A 21,319-nucleotide genomic window follows, 5' to 3' on the forward strand; every position below is an offset into this window, starting at 1 on the left:
ATAATTCCTACTCCCACTCTAACCCCACCCTCTAGAAATACAGACATTCCTTAGAAAATGAAAAATCTCTCAACTGTTGACTGCCGGTAGCAGCAGACGCTTTGCTCTGTGTCCTAGTTGGGTCCAACGCGAACAGACGTTTTCACAGCTCTCTCTCTCTCTTTCTCTGATAGTGATTCCGAAAAATACCGTGAATCCTCGTGACCTTTAAATCGTATAGACAAAGATGTGTAAAAACCGCAAAAGAGAGCTCCCCATACGAGAAACAACCGCGAATGGAAGCCTGCGTATATAAATACCGCGAATTCGTGCAACAGCAACCTTAGCAAGATTTGTTTATAAACCTGATTTGGCTATTATCTGTATAACCTCTCCTAATTATTTTGAACAAGCCCTATTTAATACAGTTCTCATCTTCTTCTTCTTTAAGTGCCATCTCCACGACGAAGGTTGGCAATCATCATGGCTATTCTGACCTTCGAGGCAGCTGCACTGAACAATTGCCTTGAGCTGCAACCAAACCACTCTCTCAGGTTCTTCAACCAGGAAACGCGTCTTCTTCCTACGCTCCTCCTACCCTCTACTTTTCCTTGAATTATGAGTCTCAAGATGTTGTATCTTTCGCCTCTCATCACATGTCCGAGATATTGCAATTTCCTTTCTTTTATTGTATTTTCCATTTCCCTCTCTCTGTCTATTCTCCTTAACACTTCTGTATTCGTGATTCTATCTACCCATGGAATCCTTAACAATCTTCTAAATGTCCACATTACAAACGCGTTAAGTCGATTTATTGTATTCCGGTTTAATGTCCATGATTCAGCTCCATAGTAGAGTACACTGTGTACATAGCATTTAACTAGCCTTATTCTGAGGGCCAATGTCAGATCTTTGCTGCATAAAATCTTTTTCATTTTCACGAAGTTGGCACTTGCTTTTTCAATTCTGACTCTTATTTCTGCAGTATAATCGTTATTTTCTGTGATTATCGTTCCCAAGTAAGTATAACTTTTTACTCTCTCAATCTGCTGGCCTCCTACCGTTAATATTTCATTTGTATTGTTGGTCTTGCTAATTTTCATGAATTTGGTTTTTTTGATGTTAAGAGAGAGTCCGTATTCTCCACTATTTTCTCCACAGTTCTCATACCCTGAAGTTATATTAATAATTTCACATATTTACACGCCTTTTTGTACACTTATACCCAGACAAAATCAATGACATGTTAACTGAAATACTGAAAATTATTAAGACTTAGTAAAAAATGTCAACAGTGCTCACCAAAATTTTTCTCAATTTCGTCTGAGTCTTTTAATAAGGTAAGGTCTTAAAACTGCAGGTAACAGGAATAGTCAAAAATTAAACAACGTCAGTAAACAAGGTTCATAAGTACTTAAAAAAGATAAAAGATGTTGCTAAGAAACATGTTTTATCGTTTTGGTAGACTAACAAATCAATATAACAGAGTTCTTTATCATTAGTTGTTTCTAATTTTGCTGACTTTGACCTAGATTTGCATCAAATTTCTTTTTGTTCATATTCTTAATTATTCTTATCATTTTGACATTGATTATTCCGTTATTTAACTAACAGTAACGTATAACATTCTCGATATGATACTTTTCGATTTATCCTTCATTCTTACATTAAATAATTTCAATGGTTGGTGTCACAAAAACGAAGCGTACTCCATTTGCATGTTACATTCTTAGCTATTTAACGCAACGAATAACATTTAGATTAATTGAGTAGTGACATAAGAGTTATAAATAATTGCTAACCGTACACTTTGAAATTATAGATTTAATCGACAGAAATAATTATTTATAGTGAGTATTAAATCATTACCTGTTAAAATATCCATATAGACTTCTATAATAACTGCTGTAACGATGTGGGAGAATATTTGTATAAAAATACTAAGTAAGTAGTGGATGGTTTGCATTTACAAGTTTTATTATTGAATTAAAAAAAAAATAGACGTTAAACCGATTCAGAACATCTTGTTAAAAATATTTATGTTCTGCTTAGCTAAATTTGTTCCAAAGATTCGGTTTTGACTATGTTAAACTTCCGATTGGATCTGTAGACTCATCTTTTGGACGTAGTCTCTGTTGGAAACATCAGTCTGTTGAATTTTCAATTTATTTCTTGTGCTTCTGTTCAATCTTCGGTGTCTTCTGTAGCATCAGTGTTCTTAGGTCATTTTTAGCCTTGGGCACACCTGTTACCTTCCGATCCGACTACGATTATACAGCCGGACGATTGTATGACAGCAGAATTTTTATACTCCAGCAAAGAAATAGTGAAATGAGTCATACGCGTGATATCGTAAGTTATTCTATAATTTAGCTGTCCTTATGAGTTTTACCAAGAAACGTATCAGCAGCGGAGAATTGATTTTTTATTTAGCATATGGCATATTAAGAACACATAATTAAAAGCAATATTTTTATAAAAAAAAACGGTAATTGGAGTATTACAAACGAATATCGAATATATCAGGGGTCACCAATTATATTCCCTGAGGGTCCGTTTCGAAAACCTACTACACTGCCGCGATCCGGACACTCAGCACTAAACCAGGCAGTGGCGTAACCGGGGGTTAACCAGAAACCCTCCAGTAGTTGTAACCCCCCCCCCCTCCTCAGGTGATCATCCTGGTTACGTAGTTGAAACCAGGCAACTAGGCCACCTCGTTTAGGCGTATAAAATAAACTCGAGGAAAAAGCTATTATATTGTTTGTTCTCCCGTCTTTGTTTAATAAATTTTTGCCGCGTAATTTGAAATATTTGTATCTTAGAACTTAATTTAATCATTTAATGCTACTGTTTCTGGTTGTTTTCTCTCTGCAACTGTAGTGTTCAACAATTTTATGGAACATATCTAAATCTATTTAAGCATTTAAATGTTAGTGATATACTTAGTATGGAAAAGCAAACTAATATCTTATTATTTTCTTGACCACTGTACAGTTGAATAGTTTCCTGGTACAGTAAATGAAAATAAATTGTGTATTGTTTTGATATTACTTATTATCAGTACATTTTGAACACAACAGTATTATAAATTATTACTGAAAATATTTTAAAAGTTAGAAATTTATACAAAACGGTACACATTTTATTATGGTTCTATTACCTGAAAGTTTGGAAAAAAACATTTTAGTTTTATTATAGACTGGTTAGTAGGTACGTCATAAATATGCAAATTAAAATAATTTTAGTGTTCAAATAGCTTCCCTATTGTAGTTTGCTAAAAGATTATTTATAGGTAGGTGCCTCCTGAAATTTTGGAAAACCATTTAGCCGATTAGTAGTAAAGATATTTATATATTTAGATTTGATTATAATTTTACACTATAGTGTATTTTTATGTATGAGAGAGTAATAAAACAATAAATTATGTATGCAAATCCCTAAACTGTTGATACGGGTGACTCAATGAAAAACAGATATTTGTCAACAAGTTTACAGAAGTATATAGGAAAACAATTTTAAATTGAGTATGACCACCAGGTATAAAGGTTGGAGCAGAATAGAATACAATAGTTGTGAGGTTTACTAATCCCTAAATAAGGTTGCCAGTGTCGGAGTGATGGAGGTTAACAGGTACTAATGAATTTGCAAGAAATCTAAGATGTTTATTTTATTGGTTATATATAACCAATAAAAGTTTAATAAGTACCTACCTATTTGCAAAATAAAGTTTAATTCTTTAGATAAAATAAAACGTTTTATTTTATCTGAAATGAGTGCATTCCACGAAGTAAGGGTTTCAACAATCAAACATTTAATTCTTTAATTCCAGGAATCTACGACAGTAATTGACTAGATAATTACCTTCTAAACTTATTCCACAGAAAATGTGATAGTGGGTTTTTCCATTTTGTATATAGGAAGGTCCAAGTGGCGTATTCAAAATTCTTAACAGTTCACTAAAAGTAGGTACTTCAGTTGCAAGGAGCAGTTTATTGTGTATACTAGTGTTATGGAAAATTTGGAAGTGCCGTGTAAACGCCGAAAAATTGGTCCTCTAACAGTTAATGAAAAAACATTAATATTTAATTGTTTTAAATCATTTACAGACAAACGTTTATGTGAAAGTGTTGATGAGACCGTTGAGTTAGTTAGCAGTACACTTGGTGTTGGGAAATCTACGATTTACAGAGTTATTAAAGAAGAGAAATGTGGTAGTTTTCAAATGCCACGTAATGCTCCAGGGAAACCAAAATTTCAAATAGAATATCATTTTAAAGAAGGACTTCGACGGAAAGTGCATGAATTCTTCTTTAGACACGAATTTCCAACATTGGATAAAGTTCTTGTCTCAGTTCGAGATGATAAGGATTACCCAGAAATGAGTCGAAGTACGTTATGGAAACTTTTAAAAGAAATAGGCTTCCGCTGGAAAAAGAATCCCAGAAAGTCTATTTTATTAGAAAGAAGCGATTTTGTCATATGGAGAAGACATTTTCTAAGAACCATAAAGGAAATGAGAAACCAAAAAAGAAAAATATTTTATCTTGATGAAACATGGATCAACGAGGGTCATACACCAAATAAATTTTGGCAGGATGAAACTCTTACAAGTCAAAGGCACGCTTTTGTAAATAACTTATCTACTGGTTTAAACCCACCATCAGGAAAGGGACGCAGGCTGATAATAGTACACATTGGCAGTTCAGACGGTTTTGTTGAAGGTGGTTTATTAACTTTTGAATCAACTCGTACCGGTGACTACCATGAAGACATGAACGCTGATGTCTTTCAAGAATGGTTCGAACAAATGATAGATCTTCTTCCTAAGAACTGTGTAATAGTAATGGATAATGCAAGTTATCACTCCAGACTTATAGAAGGACTGCCCACAACCAAGTGGTTAAAAAAAGACTTGCAGAATTGGCTGAGTTCAAAAAATATTACGTACCATCCCGGATCTATAAGAAAGGAACTTTATTCGTTGTGTGCCCTTCATAAAGAAAAATTTAAAAAATACGAAATTGATGAAATTGCCAAAAATCGTGGAATGACAGTACTTAGATCCCCACCATATCATTGTGAATTAAACCCGATTGAACTGGTATGGGCACAGATAAAGCGTGAAGTTTCAAGAAAAAATACCACTTTTAAAATTCATGATGTTAAACAGTTGTTTTTGGAGGCCGTAAATAATGTAAAACCTGAAAACTGGGAAAAGCCAGTAAATCACACTATTAAAGAAGAGAAAAAAATGTGGAAGCTGGACAATATTACTGATAAAATGATCGAGCCAGTTATTATAAATCTTGGTTCTGAAAGTTCATCTTCTGAATCTGATTTGGATTTGTAACAAGTAGCTGTAAGTTTTATATTAATATTTTTATTCATCTATTTAACATACCTTAGACGGTTTTAAAAACTCTTTTTCTCTTTTGTAATTTTTAAAAATTAAAAAAAATGTGAATTTTTTAAAACCCTTTTTAATGTAGGCCAGTCAGTTCTAATATAGTGTGTGATAAAAGAGGTCACTTTTGTTTACATACACATAACACTTTATAACACTGAAATAATTCATTTATTTTTTACAATTATTCAAAGTAATTTTTCAATTAATCTTGAGCACGCCCATGGAGTGGTCGGAGCTACCAGTTAAAATTATGCTAATTACTCTCTCGTTCATAAAAATAAACTATATAATTTTATTACTATATTTTAAATTTAACGGTGGTCCGCAAAAAACAAGCTCCCGGTACGGATGCGGACCGCGGTCCGCCATTTGGTTACCCCTGTAATATATCAATATAATCTAAAACATTTTTGGTTTCATTCAGGAATTCCATCTTGCTGTTCTGTCAATATATTACCCTCCTTATCTCCTTACTTCTTTTGTTTGAATTGCTTTTGCTTTTGTTCATTTTCTGGTAAAATTTTCTCGTCTCTATTGGCTTACTTAGATCTTGAAGTTCTTTGTTCATAGTTTCTCTCTTCTTTCTGCGGTGGATTTTCTTTTCTTCTTTGCGTAGTTATTTATATTTATTCTCTGCTTGTCGGGTTCTGTAATAATGTTGCATCATTAAATATGCTCTGTTTTTTTTTCTCTCTAATATAATCTGATATTCTTCGTCAAAACAGTCATTCGTTCTTGTTCTTCTTTGTTTACCTTGCATGCCTAGTAATTCTTCAGCTGCTTCTCATGATGTTTCTCCTTCCAATCTATTTGTTCGGATAATTAGTATCCAACCAGTGCCTAACTGGAGCTGCATAGTGAGGAGGTGCTCGATCTTGTTGGAAGTGCAGCAAATATTCGTCTAGGGCTAGGTTGCCTTCGGTCGTCCCTTTGGTTATCTAATTCATGCACAATTAAAGGTTCAATGGTGTTTTCCAGTATATCGAGATAAATGTCGCCACTTAAATTGCCTGATATGAACAAGGGGCCAATTATAGCATCGTCTAATATTCCTGCCCAAACATTCAGTTTTTCAGGATAGTCAGTGTGACTTTGTCTGAATCGATGCGGGTTCGCATCACTTCAGTACCGACAGTTTTGTTTATTTACATTACCAATCAGCATAAAAGTACATTCATCAGTGAAACAAATATCTTTTAACATTCTCGGTTCAACGCGAATTCTTTTAGTCATGAGTTCACAAAACTCAATTCGTCGATCTGGATCATCATCAGCCTAGTTCTTGAAGAATTTGTGTTTTGTACGGGTGAAACTTATGTAATTTCAACACCTTTCTAACCGACTCATGTGAAAGTCATGTCATTGCAGATACTTGACGTTTTGATGCAGTAGGCTCTATTGCAAAATTTCCAAGGACTTCAACTTATGATGCTTCATTCAGTAATCTTGTGGCATCCCTTTTTTTTTATTTTGCTTTGATCCCGTTTTTCTAAAGTTTTCAACTAAATCGCGGAAGTTTCTGTATCTGTAGAGTAGGGAGGGCGAGTTAAGTTTCACAGCACTTAGGCCACAATTGACCCATTGTGCATCCTCCCACGCAGCTGCCACCCTTAGCTCATTGTCCATCCTGTCATTTCTAGGAAGGTAGACAAGTCACTAGGAGACATCTCTCTTATGTGGGCAGGTGTGGGACAGTACTCGCCGAACGCGTACTCTCGTATTAACGATAACTCCGGGCATTCACATAGGACATGCTCTACAGTTTCGTCTTCTCGTTCACACTTCCTACATAGAGGTGTGTCTGCTAGCCTCAGTGTGTGGAGGTGTTTGCTTAGTTGACAATGACCAGTTAAAAAACCAACTGCCAAACGTAGGTTTTTCCTGGTCATTCCCAAGCACTTCTTTGATGTTGACTCTTCAAGGTTACTTAGTGTTACCCTGGCAAGTTTACATCATTTCCCTTCTTCCCATCTTTTTACGGTTTGCGTATGGGAGTGACATTTGACAATTTCCGCGATTGTTGTAGTTGACCAACCAAAAAGGTCCCCAGGTCCTAAGAGTCTTAGGCCTGCCGCCTTCCTAGATAATTGTTCAGCAATGCGGTTGCCTTTATTCCTATTGTGTCCTTTAACCCACCTCAGGATGATGGTATTACCATCCGAAGCTTGAGTTAGTGACTCGTGACACTCCATTACTAAACCTGATGTGACACGTGGTCTATTCAAGGTTAGTAGCGCTTGTCTGCTATCTGTGCAGATCATTATAGTTTTCCCTGCTATACCTTTTTGGGTTATCTCTTTTGCGGCTATGGAGATACCAGTCAGTTCTGTCTGAACTACGCTGGCATTTTTGACCATACCCCACTTTATTCTTAGGCTCAGTGATCTGGAGTATATCCCGCATCCTGAGCATTCTTTCATTTTGGAGCCATCGGTGTATATGCAATAAGCATTAGTCACGTTTGTCTCCATATACTGTCTTGTTTAAATTTTGTAGGGTTTTGTTAAAGACAAACTTTGGTTCAATAAATCGCGGACGTACATGTGACTTACATTTTTGTACGGATGACTTTCATGAAATATTTGAGCTGTTCGTAAATAACATTGATTCCGGGAGGCAAACATGAAAATGATCTCCACGCGTTCAGTTATACTGTAAACCATCGTGACAACTACAGCTGAATGACAGTACTGATCGTACAAATGATGAAAACTAATGACATTTAAAATTCTCAAATAAATAAACAGAACCCAAAAAACAAATGTTTTTAACTTGTCTTGCAAAAACGGAAAATTAAGTTTTTATTTAACAAAAAAAAATTCCGACGGGCACTTATTATTAAAAATAATAGTTTGGGAGATAGCATTACAAATACAAAAGTCCTAGTAAACCGGCTGATTATTAAACAATAATTATACAGGGTCATCAACAGAATCAACAAAAATCTCATTAAATTTTCCATTTAAGCCAAAGTTTCACAATGATTGGTTCAGCCTGTATGATTATTATTTATACCAATGGATAGCTTTTTTTATAGTCTTTTCAATGATGTATCACAAGTAGGGGTTTGCAATTTAAACTTTTTGGTTGTGGTGGGTGGGGCCTAGGAGGTTGATGGGGGTGAGTTCTCTTTCATGTCGTTTTAGTTCCCCCTTACTATCCTAGAAACGGTTTCAAGCATTTTTCGATATCAGCTTTTATTCGTGAGATATAGCCCATTGTAAGTTTTAAAACTGACACTGTAGTAATAAGTACATGGGAGAAGTAGATATGTTTGATCAGAATATGTCATTCTACTACGTAAATCGCAAATCACGTAGATGACGGGTAAAGATTTTTTATTACCTCTTTATGTATACGTTTACATAGTATACAAGATTACAATTGATTGGTAATTTCACCTGTAGAACACCAGGTGCAACAAAACGGAGAAAACGAAAAGTTCCAATGGGTCTGTAAACTTTAAAAAATTCTGTTACTTTTTTAAACGTAGGTGCTTATATCCCAGAGAAGATCAATACATACCGCCGATATGGCTTATGCAGTACGAAGAAAAAAGAAAAGAGAAGTAATATTATTTATGTTAAGTGAAATGTTGCTCTTTTTAAGGGGTGCTTTGCACCGTTTCATACATCTTAAAGCATAAAGTGACATACAATTGCCAAGTATAAGTATTTGTGATTTTTAATATATCGTTGTATGTATAATAAAATTTTTCATTAGCGGGAAATTATTATCCCACTGAAACTTATGTGAAAGCAGAAAGCATTATAGTTTATTGAGATAAATATTTCCCACCTCAAAAAAAGTGTTTTTTGTTAATAAATTGTTTAAACAATGGTTGTTTTATATTCCTTGTAATCTCATTTCACAATTCAAGACAAAATATCTTAAAAAATATAATTGCCAGTTTCTTGCTACCTAAATTGTTAAATCGTTACTGGCTTACAATAGAAGTAAAAAAGACCTGTACTGCAGTATTTGTTTCGCATTTTCTGATCGTTCATCAATTTTTGTCAAAGTTTTAACCGATTTAGACATTTAATTCAAACAATAAATGAAAGCATGAAAATCAAAATCAACTGTATGTTGAAAAACAAGCGCTAAAACGGAAAAAGAAGTATTCGAAGTAAAGTAGGTTTAATGGTTGGAAGTTGATAAGAAAACAAAGTCTTGCAATAATGGAACAAGTTAAAAGTGTAAGAGAAAGACCCTGTAGTAAATCATGGTTTCATTTTCTACAACAGTTTATCTAGAAATTCAAATTTTGTAGCAAAACTTTTTTTTGCTTTTAGCTTCTAGCAGTTTGCGGAATCGGAATCTCAATATGGATGTTCGTCGATCCTACAATACCGCTACACTTTACTCAAGAATCCAAGGACTACCTGATTACGACGATCATAATTCTTCTGGCTTCGGTTATCCTCCTGATCGTTTCTATATTGGGTATCTACAGTGTGGCCCAAGAAGCAAGAAAAGCACTTGTTGCTGTAAGTACTAGTAGCAAAAGTTTTATCCGAAATACAAAAACATATTTATTATACATATATTAACTTTTATAACATTTATTATATGTGTATATTATTTTGTTACGTTGCTTCTAGAGTTTCTGTCTCCTTCTGATAATCGTAGTGGCCGAAATAGCAGCCGGCGTTTGGGGTTATATAAATCGGGACAGCTTGGAGGCTCATATTCGTACGTCTGTCAAGCACTCTGTCAGACAGGAATACGACAAGGACGATAATGTTAGAAGATTGTTCGACACCATCCAGTCCAAAGTAAGTAAATTTAAAATTATACTTTAACCGGTTTTTTAATCCACAGTTCGATTTATTTATACCATTTAACTACTTATTTCTACCATTTATCTAGTTTTAAAACACAAGCTTCTTCTTCCTTCTTGTATGTAGGCTTTAAAGCCTGTTTCTTCTTCAATATTAGCCTCCTAAATTGTTTAAATTATCGCGCCATCTTTTTCTTGGTCTGCCAATACTTCTTCGTCCATTTGGGGACTTATCTCGTGCTATTCGTACTATCCTATCCTCTCATTCTACTAATGTGTTCGTTCCACTCCTGTTTCCGTTTTGTCAACCATCTATTTATGTCTTCTATATTGCATGCTCTTCTTATGTTCACTTCTCTCCCTCCCTATCCAACAGACTTTTCCCTGATATTCGTCGGAGTATGTTAATATAGGACTAATTACTGCTTTATAGATTCTTGTTTTTGTGTCTTGTCTTAGGTGTTTGTTCTTCCAGATTGTGTCATTAAGAGATCCCGCCGCTTTACTTGCTTTTAAGCTTTGTTGTCGTACTTTGTCTTCAACATCTCCGTAACTAATTATATCTATTCCCAGATTTCTAAACCTTACTTCTTGCTTTATTATTTTCCCATCAATTTCGATTTTACATCGTAGTGGGTAGTTAGATGTTGTCATACATTTGGTTTGTTCTGTTGATATTATTATATTGTATTTCTTGGCTGTTATATCTGTATTGAAGATGTGTGTGTGTTAATCTTTGGAGCTCTGTCATCTGCCACGGCGATTAATGCGGCGTACTCTGCATAACATACTATTTGGATTTCTTTGTTCCCCATTCTGTAACCACGACCTTTACGTACTGCTTGTATTATTTACTGCTGTCTGACTCCGCATTGTACTGATGTACACAGTTTTCCATTTATCTTTGCCTGTATTAGATTATGGAAGTCGATGTTTTCGATGGTTTGTATTGATATTATAATGTATAATGTATAATGTATCAATATTGATTGGTATGTTTCTTTTATACAGTAGGTGTAAGACGTCTTCGACTTGGATGCGATCGAAAACCTTTGTCAGGTCTATAAAACATAGATATGCTGGTTTATTGTACTCGATGGCCTTTTCTGTGATTTGTCTTAGTACAAATACGGCGTCTACGCAGGATCTTCCGGATCTGAATCGTTGTTGTTCATCTGATAAAGTTGTTAATTTATTGATTTTGTTGGTTAGGACTTTTGTGGTAAGCTTAAGTACGGTGTTCAGTAGATTTATACCTCTATAATTGTTGGGGTCTTCTTTATCTCCTTTCTTGAACATTGGTATCATTAAGCTGTTTCTCCATGCGTCTGGTATCTTGCAGTGAAAGAATATTATCCTCATAACCCCCAGGCAGAGAAAACACAAGCTGTCTATATAAAAGCGCGTCCTTTTTTACAGGCACACAAAATAGAGAAACTTTAAGGTACAGCTGTTCTATAAGATTGTGTTTTTATATATTGCATTACATCTGTTGTCTCAATTTAAAACTAAATAAAAATAACGGAGGAACAATAATATTATTCAATATAGCAAATTTTATTACACCGAAATTTAAATATTTATAGAATTTGTTCAACGCATAACGGACGAGTTAAAAAAGGGCTCATGGAAGAAATTGTCGAAATAAAAGTTATTTATTATAGTACAAATGTAATAGTATTTATCAAAGAAAACATCGACATTTTAAACTCGAATACAGCCGTAAAAATGAACGGGAAACACTCGGCGATCAATTGACTTCAAAAATCAAAATAGGAATTAAAAAAACGGGAAATGCATTCAACAAGAATTTATAATAGGCGCAAATACCTAACTTCTTTTAAAATGAATAAATTGCAGGCGCCAGTTGATAGTTGGCGAAACATGTGTGACTTTTGTAATCGAAAAGTTGACGAAGCTGAACGTGACAATTAACATAGGCGCATCATTGGTCTGGCAAAACGGTTTTAATATTAAACGAATTTTTTTGTTGAAAATCTTTGTCCATTTACACTTTAATTTTTTTCAACACGTTAGATCTTTATCTAAAATCAATTTTAGTGATGGTTTATTTATATTGAATAGGAAAATATTTGAAATACTTTTAAGTTTGATATCCGTGCAAAATTTCGGACACAATCGCAATTTTATAACATCAAAATTTAAATATTTATAGAATTTGTTTATTGTTAATAATGTGCGTATACTTGTTAACTTTCAATGAAAGTATTTTCAGTTGCATTCTGATACAAAAAAAGTAAAAATACCAGTAAAAAAAGGAAAATATCGAAAGTTTGTGTAGTATCAGATTATGCAAAAGGAAGGAATGAAAAACATTGAGTTGTAAGGTAAAAATCATCGGAAAACTTCGTTAAAAGAAGTTGCATAACTGTAAAACCCTTTACGTTATTGTGCGGTAATGATGCACAGCTCTGAAGCTGCTACGACTTGAATGAATGAATATATTTATAGAATGTGTTCAAATATATACAAGATAATCGTTGCCGAATTATGTTTACACAAAGAAATTCTGGTTTTTATACAAAAATCTATATGGACTTCAGTAATTTTTTTTTGTATTTTGACAACAATAAAGTAAAATATCAACAAAAATAAAATATATCTACAGTTAACGAAAGGAAAGAAAACGTTGGGTGAATTGGAAGGTAAAAATTACTATAAAACTTCGCCAAAGAAAGAAATTTTGTATGATTTTGAAAACACTCTGAAATGTTCGAAAATAATCTTTTCCGAACAGTTTTTATTTTATTTATTTCCGATAAACTTTCAGAAATACTAATACTTACAAATAACGCTACAGTACGTATCATTGTAAGACAATTTACAAATTACCAATACGATTCTTTTTCGAGGACAAATACTTGAAACATAATAAATTTATTTCGATAAATCTAAATATATTGCAGTTAATTAGTCAATGCAGATAATTTCTTATATATAAATCCTTATCGAAATAATTTCATACAAAATATTAAGAATGATTATCGAGAATCGAACGAACTATTTTTGCATTGCTCGTCGATTATCAATTAGTTCATTTTTATTTATAGGTAAAAGTTTTTGTCGTTTTTAAGACTGAACAACAATACTGTTGACATAAAAATTTACATTAAGTTGTTCCATTTTGTATTTCGACAACAATTTCGATATTTTTAAACCAGAGAAATAAGCAAAATAAAAGCCTTTTTAGTGACACTCTTTGATACAGATATCCAACAACTGCTTTTGATAAATTTGGTGATAAAAATATGGTAATAAACAAAATATACAAACGATTAAACGTCATTTTTTACTTACAAACAAAATCGCTATTTGACACAATTTTACTGAAAAATCATGTAGACCAGGTCAGATCTGTTTTGAGGTGGATGCGAGAGGTGGCATTCGGATTTTTGAAGAAATAGTTAGGTGATAACTTCAGTAATTATCGACTTATCCTCCCTCTCAAATAGGTCAGGAACATTAATAAAAAAATTAAAATATTTAAAAATTACTAAAAATATCGATTATTTCAACTTTCCTTGCTTATAACTTTAAAACAATTCATTTTGGAGCAAAGTCGTAATGAAATAAAATAGCGACAATTAAATTTTTTATAAAATACGGCTGGTTAATAATGTTTTTCTGTCGACCGTCCATTTATGATCAATTTTAACACCCTCAAAAGCATTGATTAATGACACCTATTAATGAATGATTTTCTATTAATGAACGATTTCATTATAGGCAACACAACATACATTGCTTGCACAAATTAATTAAACGCTCTGTGATCGGCAGTGACCTGTGGTGTAGGCAACCAAACATATACCTATTTATATTCCCACTAAAAAATTTAAAATTAAATAGCCGCTGTTAGTACTATTTGTCATTGTATGTCATTATTTACTTTATTGTTTACAATTCTGTGTATTTGAAAAATCAAAAGATGGATATTGACGAAGAGTTTAATTTAACTCCACCAGAAGTGGCAGAAACTGCAAATGAAATATCTTTAAGTTTACTGCCTGAAAAAAGCAGAGTGTTGTACGAAAAAACATACGCTGAATTTATTGCATGGTGTGACGAGAGAAAAATAATACGATATTCAGAATCTGTGTTGTTGACATATTTTTCAAACATTGCCGAAAAAGCACTAATAGCAAGTTTGGGGTCCCAAATATTCGATGCTAAAATCAACCTTAAGTTTAAAATCAAACATTGATATATCTAACTATAATAAGTTAATTATGTTTATCAAGAAAAAAAGAACAGGTTATGTACCAAAGAAATCAAAAACACTTGAAAAAGAACAAGTCCAGAAATTCATCTCTGATGCTCCCAACGACGTGTTTAATGATAAAGGTAAACCAGTAAATTAAGTTTATATATTTAATACTCGTATTTCATAACATTTCATTTTGTAGGTTGCATTGATTTTCGGAGTGGCTGGTGCGTTCAAAAAGGACGAACTATTGAAATTAGAAACAAATAACGTTCAAGACTTGGGGTCAAAGTTTCTTGTTACAATAAAAGTAACAAAAACACACATAAATAGAATATTTACCATGGTAGATAACGAAGCAAATACCATTCTCAATGCGATCAAAAACTATATTTCTTTAAGACCGACACACACACCACATAAACGATTTCGGATTTCTACTTTCGAGATTTATTATCAAAAGTCGCCATAGCGTCCAAATGGAAGTTATTTTATTGTTGCTTCTTTTAACGGAAAAGATCTCAAAGAAATCAAAGTTTTTGTGTGCATTTTTATAAAAGTTTATTAATAGTTTAAAAAACGAGTTTTGAAGCTATTTCTGCAATAATTAACCAACAAATTAACAAAAATAGCTTTACAAAGTCTAATGTTAAAGGATTTACTATTCTTTTTCAGTAAAATTGTGTCACTTTCCCATTTAATTCACCGTTCTTTTCCTTTAGCATTTAAAATTATTACATTGTTTATACAGGGTGTTTCAAAAAGGTAAGTATGTCATAAATTAAATCACGCATTCCGGGGACAAAAATAAATTGATTGAATCCAACTTACCTTAGTACAAAAGTGTACACAAAAAAAGTTACAGTCCTTTGAAGTTGAAGTATATATACCTCTATAAATATGATATTACAATAAATGTTCAAAATGACCCCCATTTTCTTCAATACACATTCGGTATCGTTTTAATAAGGAAAACCGAATGCGCTGAAAAATCATATTTTTCTGACGAAATTGATTTGCAGCTTCAATTATTCTAACCCTCAATTGTTGTTCGTCCTCTATTGTTACAGAATACACTTTCTCTTACATAAACCCCCAAAAGCAAAAGTTCATGGGGTTAAGACCTGGACTTCTGGGTGGCCAAGAAATAGGTGCGTCATGACCCCTTCCAATCCACCGACCAGGATACTGCCTGCAAAGGTATTCCCGGACTTCATTACTGTAATGCGGTGGAGCGCCATCTAGTGGAAACCACATATTTTGCCTTATTGCAATATTCACTTCTTCCAAATACTCTTATCACCATTTAAATTGTTGGGAAGAAATACTGAGCGTATTAGATTGTTATCCACAATTCGTGCCCAAACATTGACTTTGAAAGTCCTTTGGTGATGAGTCGTTTTTTTGGCGTGAGGATTTTCGTCGGCCCAAATGTTTTTGTTCTGATGGTTTGTTATTACATTTTTACTGAAGGTAGCCTCGTCAGTAAACAAAATATTTCTAATAAAATTAACATTTCGAGTGTTTTCCATTAACAACCAATCGCAAAATAAAATCCTTTTAGGATAATCTTCAACCAATAACTCTTGAACCGTAGTTAAGTGATAGTGTTTAAGCAGCTCAAACTCTTACGTGAGGACCATTTAGTTGAGCATCTATTACCCTTGTACTTGTTCCAGGGACTTCTTCAATGATTTCTAAAATGTCTTCTATCAGTTGCATCCATTATTGGACGACCACTATTGCGGTTGGAATGTACCCGTTTCCCGTAAACGACGATCAATGGTCAGAAATAATCGTCTAGTCTATCGGGTGTATTTCGATTGGGGTATTTTACTGCATAACGCCTTGCGGTTGCATTATTTCCTTGACATTCACCTACGATATTCCCGATAGTTTATTCACACAATAAATGATAGCTTCAAATTATTGACTATTATTGATGAAACTGTTTGTAATTGTTGTATCCGTATTCCGTATCCGAAATTCATTTGATTTGAACGTACTCAAAAGTTTGGGGGGATTTAGGGCTGCCTTAAAATTTTTCTCTGCGCTTAGATTTTGTTGTTTCTTTTGTATGAAAAATGCTTTCAGAACAAGAAAGTAACGTGTTCATTTTTATTACAAAATGTAAAGTTTAGGAGATAATGCAAAAAAACAATTTTTATTTTGTAACTTCAAAGGGCTGTAACTTTTTTGTGTACACTTTTGTACTAAGGTAAGTTGGATTCAATCAATTTATTTTTGTCCCCGGAATGCGTGATTTCATTTATGACTTACCTTTTTGAAACACCCTGTATACTGCTATAAGTAAAAATGACGTTTAATTTTTAGCATATTTTGTTTATTATTTACATATTGTTATCACCAAATTTATCAAAAGCAGTTGTTAGATACCTGTATCAAAGAGTGTCTTGGGGAAAATCGTTACTTTCCTGGTCTTTTTAGACACAACAAACGAAAACAAAATTTTATTCAACTTTCGACCCTCTAAGATAGATGGTGATTTTACAGATCTGTCCACAGAGTAGTGGAAAATATGGATATGTGGCATTTCAGTTTTTTTTTTCAGCCTATTAGTTTGTTCTTCTTTTTGCAGTGTTGTACCCGCTTAACGGATATTTGCTAAGCAATAAAAAGCTTTACGACTGGCTATTAAAAACCCTTTTACCGATTAAATATATTCTGATAGGTGGTCTAAAAAGGGTGTGATTTATGAGGTAATGAAAATTTACATTTAAGACATTTAACAAAACTCGAATTTTTTGTGATAAAGTAAATATATATAACAGAAACATTGTGCAGAGGTGTACTCTGTACTATTAATAAAGAAATATGTTACAAGGCTGTATCAACTTGTTATTTGAACTGTTATCTACGTATTACCTACTATGCGGAAAATTAACTACAGTTTTTTGAGTTCTTTTCTGTTCCATATCTTTTTCTTGTCTCTTTATTTTATTTCAACGAATTGAGGCAAAGCTTAGTTGCCGCAATGTCTTACGCTTAATCGTACTCAGTTCAGATCCCTCTTCGCCTCTCAAACATGTATGCATTTATATGCTATATAATTATTCGTTTGTGACTTGCCACCACCGATAGAGGCTCGAAGAAACACGCAGACTAGACATAGTGCACATATTCGTGAAGAATTAGCGGAGAATAGCTTAGAGAGTTGCCCTATTCCGTGTAGTAAAGTCAAAAACAAGCTCAAATAAAAGTTCTGTAAAAAATAATCTCAGACTGCTAGATATAAATCCGTAAAACAGTGTATCGTTGTAATAACACGAATGTTTTTAGCTGCACTGCTGTGGTGCTGAACGGCCAACCGACTGGACACGTGGAAAGCAATTCAATATGGGCATTTCCTCTAGCGACGGCAGTACATACAACGTCCCGGAATCTTGCTGTCGAGCTGGAATCAGTCCAATTGATTGTACGGCAGCAACACTTAATATACAGGTAAGGTTGTTTTTAACCTATTTTTTGTGGCATTTTAATGCAATTACTATTTTTGTTGGGAATAAGCCACAATTTAAGTTTAAAAAGTTTATTTTTGACGTTTCGATTGCCACTTCGGAAATCGTTCTCAAAATACAAAACGATAAATTAGACAAATTTTGTTTTTTGTTACTTGGTGAAAAATTCTTCTAATAATTTAATTTTATCTGACTCATTTCTATTTACAACCCAGACATTATTACACATTTTAAAGTAGATGACTTTAAAATGATATTGCCAATATTATTGAGTTGCGTTCCTGGGACGACTTTATTGTAAGATAGTTCATTCGATTACATGAAATCATCCTTAACTTGAGAATACTCGTCAGAAAAACCATAGCACGTGATTCGTCTTTAAAAAGACAACCACATGCAATGATGACAGTAAAATTCTCCTGTTAGTGTTTCCATAGTAAATAAAGTTTAAAATACTCTCAATAAAGTTCATAAAACGAATGCACCACTTAGACCTATTTATAGTACCGTACTACCGTACCGTTGTAGTGAACTGTCAAAATAAAAATGACAAATTTATGAAAAATACACAACATTTTTTAATTAAATTATCGAATATTGAATTTGATTCAAATAATATTTTAGTAAATTTTGACATAAACAGTTTATTTACAAATGTGATATTAGACAAGACTTTAAAAATAATCAAAACAAAATTAGAGAATGATAATGCATTGGCAACTAGAACAAGACTAAATGTATCGGCTATAATGGAGTTATTGACATTAGGTACTGATAATACCTATTTCCAACTAAATAATGAATTCTGTAAACAAAATTTTGGTCTGGAAATTGGCTATGGTTTATCTCCATTAATAGCCAATATATTTATGGAAAATTTTGAAAAAATATTATTTTTAAACAAAATTTAAAACCCACAGTATGGTGGAGATATGTAGATAATATGGAGTATACTCAATATGGCCTCATGGATCAGAGTTGTTGGACATATTCCTGAATGATATAAATGATAAAGAAGAGACATTAACATTTACCATGGAAAAGGAATATAATAACACAGTACATTTCTTGGATGTTTTAATCTCAAATATGGATACTGGGTATGAGACTAAGATATGTCGAAAACCAACCCACACCAACATATAGCTAAATTACAAATCAGATTTAAAAATATTATCAATATTTTATCTAAAACTAAACCCAACAATGAAAAAGAAAGAACAAAGAATTTGTATTTATAAAATACCTTGTGAATGTGATCATTTTTACTCAGGCGAAAGACATTAGAATAAGTCAACAATAAAGTATTTGATAGATCTAAAATACGCACGCACGCAGATAGATAAGCACGCATGGAAAAATGAACATACAGTTCAATGGAAAGATTCAAGTATAATCTGAAAGAAATGATGGTAAAAAGAGAAAAATCAAGTAGGATCTGGTTACCCATATTAAAAGAGAAAATCAATCAAAAGAAAATACCACTAAAAATATTAGTAAGTCAGTACCATATCGAGGATAAATCATGTATGTTTTTAAATAATATACATATAAAATCAGAGTTTGGTGTTTATTCAGAGTAACTAAATGTAAAACCAAATACTTACAATGTCGGGATAGTATCATGAGGTTTTTTTTCTGGCTTTTTCCTCATGATTTATTATGAAATCACTAAAGTACATTCATTTAGCAAATTCCCATATGTAAATATGAGCACGTGTTGATATTCGCCGTCTCATTCGTCAAGAGCTATAAATATAATTTATTACCTTAAGCCAGACAGATTCTCATGTTACAGATCCAAACTTGCCAGCATTTTAAATTCAAATTGTATCGTGTTGATTTTTAAGTTAATATATTTATGTTATAGTCATTGTTAAGTTATTTACTGGTCGTGTTATTTTTTAGAGTTCAGTTTAATTGTGATATAATGATTAAATTTAAAGAAATTCTTACACTAACAGTTTCAAAAGTAAATATTTTTAAAAATCATATGATACACATCAGTACTACCCTGTTTGGCTTTCACGTGCTTCTATTGACAATTGGGAATTTGTAAAATGAATACGGTTTAACAGGAGAATTTTACTGTCATCATGGCATGTGGTTGTCTTGTTAAAGACGAATCAAATGCTATGATTTTTTCTGACGAGTATTCTCAAGTTAAAGTTGATTTCATGTAATCGAATGAACTATCTTACAAGTAAAGTCGTCCCAGGAACGCAACTCAAAAATATTGGCAATATCATTTTAAAGTCGTCTACTTTAAAATTAAAGTTAAAGTTGATTTCATGTAATCGAATGAACTATCTTACAATAAAGTCGTCCCAGGAACGCAACTCAAAAATTAAATCAACAAATTAAATTATTAGAAGAATTTTTCACTAAGTAACAAAATACAAAATTTGTTTAATTTATAAATGTTTTGTATTTTGAGAACGATTTCCAAAGTGGAAATCGAAACGTAAAAATAAACATATTTTAAACCTAAATTGTGGCTTATTCCCAAAAAAATGGTAATTACAGGTAAGGTTAATTTATTTGCGATCTTTGACAGTTTTTATTTATTTACTTTCTTCTTAAATTGTAATTGTAGATAAACTCACTAATAACCAAAAATGCCGAATTATATACAGGGTGTCCCCGAAAATAGTACGTTCCTTAAAGGTATGGATATAATACACAATTTAGAAGAAGAAAGTTCTATAACATTTTTTCTAAAGTTAACAGTTTCCAAAAAAAAACTACATTTTTTTTTCGTATACATGAAGTTTTATTTTCAGAAAATTAAATAATCTGGCAACGTCGTACGCAGTGAAAACGCTTCTGAATAAAAACTCTTTTGTGACTTACGGTATTTAACATAATCCATCCCTTGTTTATTTACTATTCAAGGTTATTGACATCTGAGGAAATGTACCCAATATCTGCAAAAAAATTATTACTTGCTTTAATAATGTGGCATTTTCTATTGTCTGGATTAATTAAGGTTTTGGATTAAAGCTCGAAGATTTAAATAAATTATTATTTTTACTACTAAGTACTATGGCTTAATCCCTAAGAAGTGCTTATTGCAACTAAGAAAAATTATTTGTAATGTTTTTCTGACATGTATTGAAATATGGCATAATTCTAAAAGAATTGTTAAAATGTCAATTATTTAAAAAAAAAAACGCTTGTTGTTTTAACCGAACTAGCATTATGTATTTATTTAAAAAGCTTTAAAAGGTTTTAATGCCGAGGGCTTTAACTGAATTACATAATTTACAGAGGAAATTAAATACAACACACAAAGTTTAATAATTCTAATTTATTTTTTTACACTATGCTCGGACTATCAGTAATTTGTTGTAATGTGAACTAAAATTAAATTAGATACTGGTACTTATTTGACAATAATTATTATAATAAATGTTCAAAAAGAACTGTACTTGCGCGAACAC

General features: G+C 32.6%; 1 protein-coding gene across 1 annotated transcript in view; it reads left to right on the forward strand.

Annotated features, from left to right (window-relative positions):
- Window positions 1–21,319, forward strand: part of LOC140445168 (CD63 antigen-like) — a 34,710-nt gene that overhangs the window by 5,733 nt on the left and 7,658 nt on the right. The window contains exons 2-4 of the mRNA XM_072537039.1: window positions 9,685–9,879; window positions 9,994–10,167; window positions 17,698–17,859. Coding sequence (XP_072393140.1) covers window positions 9,685–9,879; window positions 9,994–10,167; window positions 17,698–17,859 — 531 coding nt within the window. The remainder of the gene's footprint in view (window positions 1–9,684; window positions 9,880–9,993; window positions 10,168–17,697; window positions 17,860–21,319) is intronic.

Source organism: Diabrotica undecimpunctata, chromosome 7 (assembly GCF_040954645.1).
Source record: "Diabrotica undecimpunctata isolate CICGRU chromosome 7, icDiaUnde3, whole genome shotgun sequence".
NCBI lineage: Eukaryota > Metazoa > Arthropoda > Insecta > Coleoptera > Chrysomelidae > Diabrotica > Diabrotica undecimpunctata.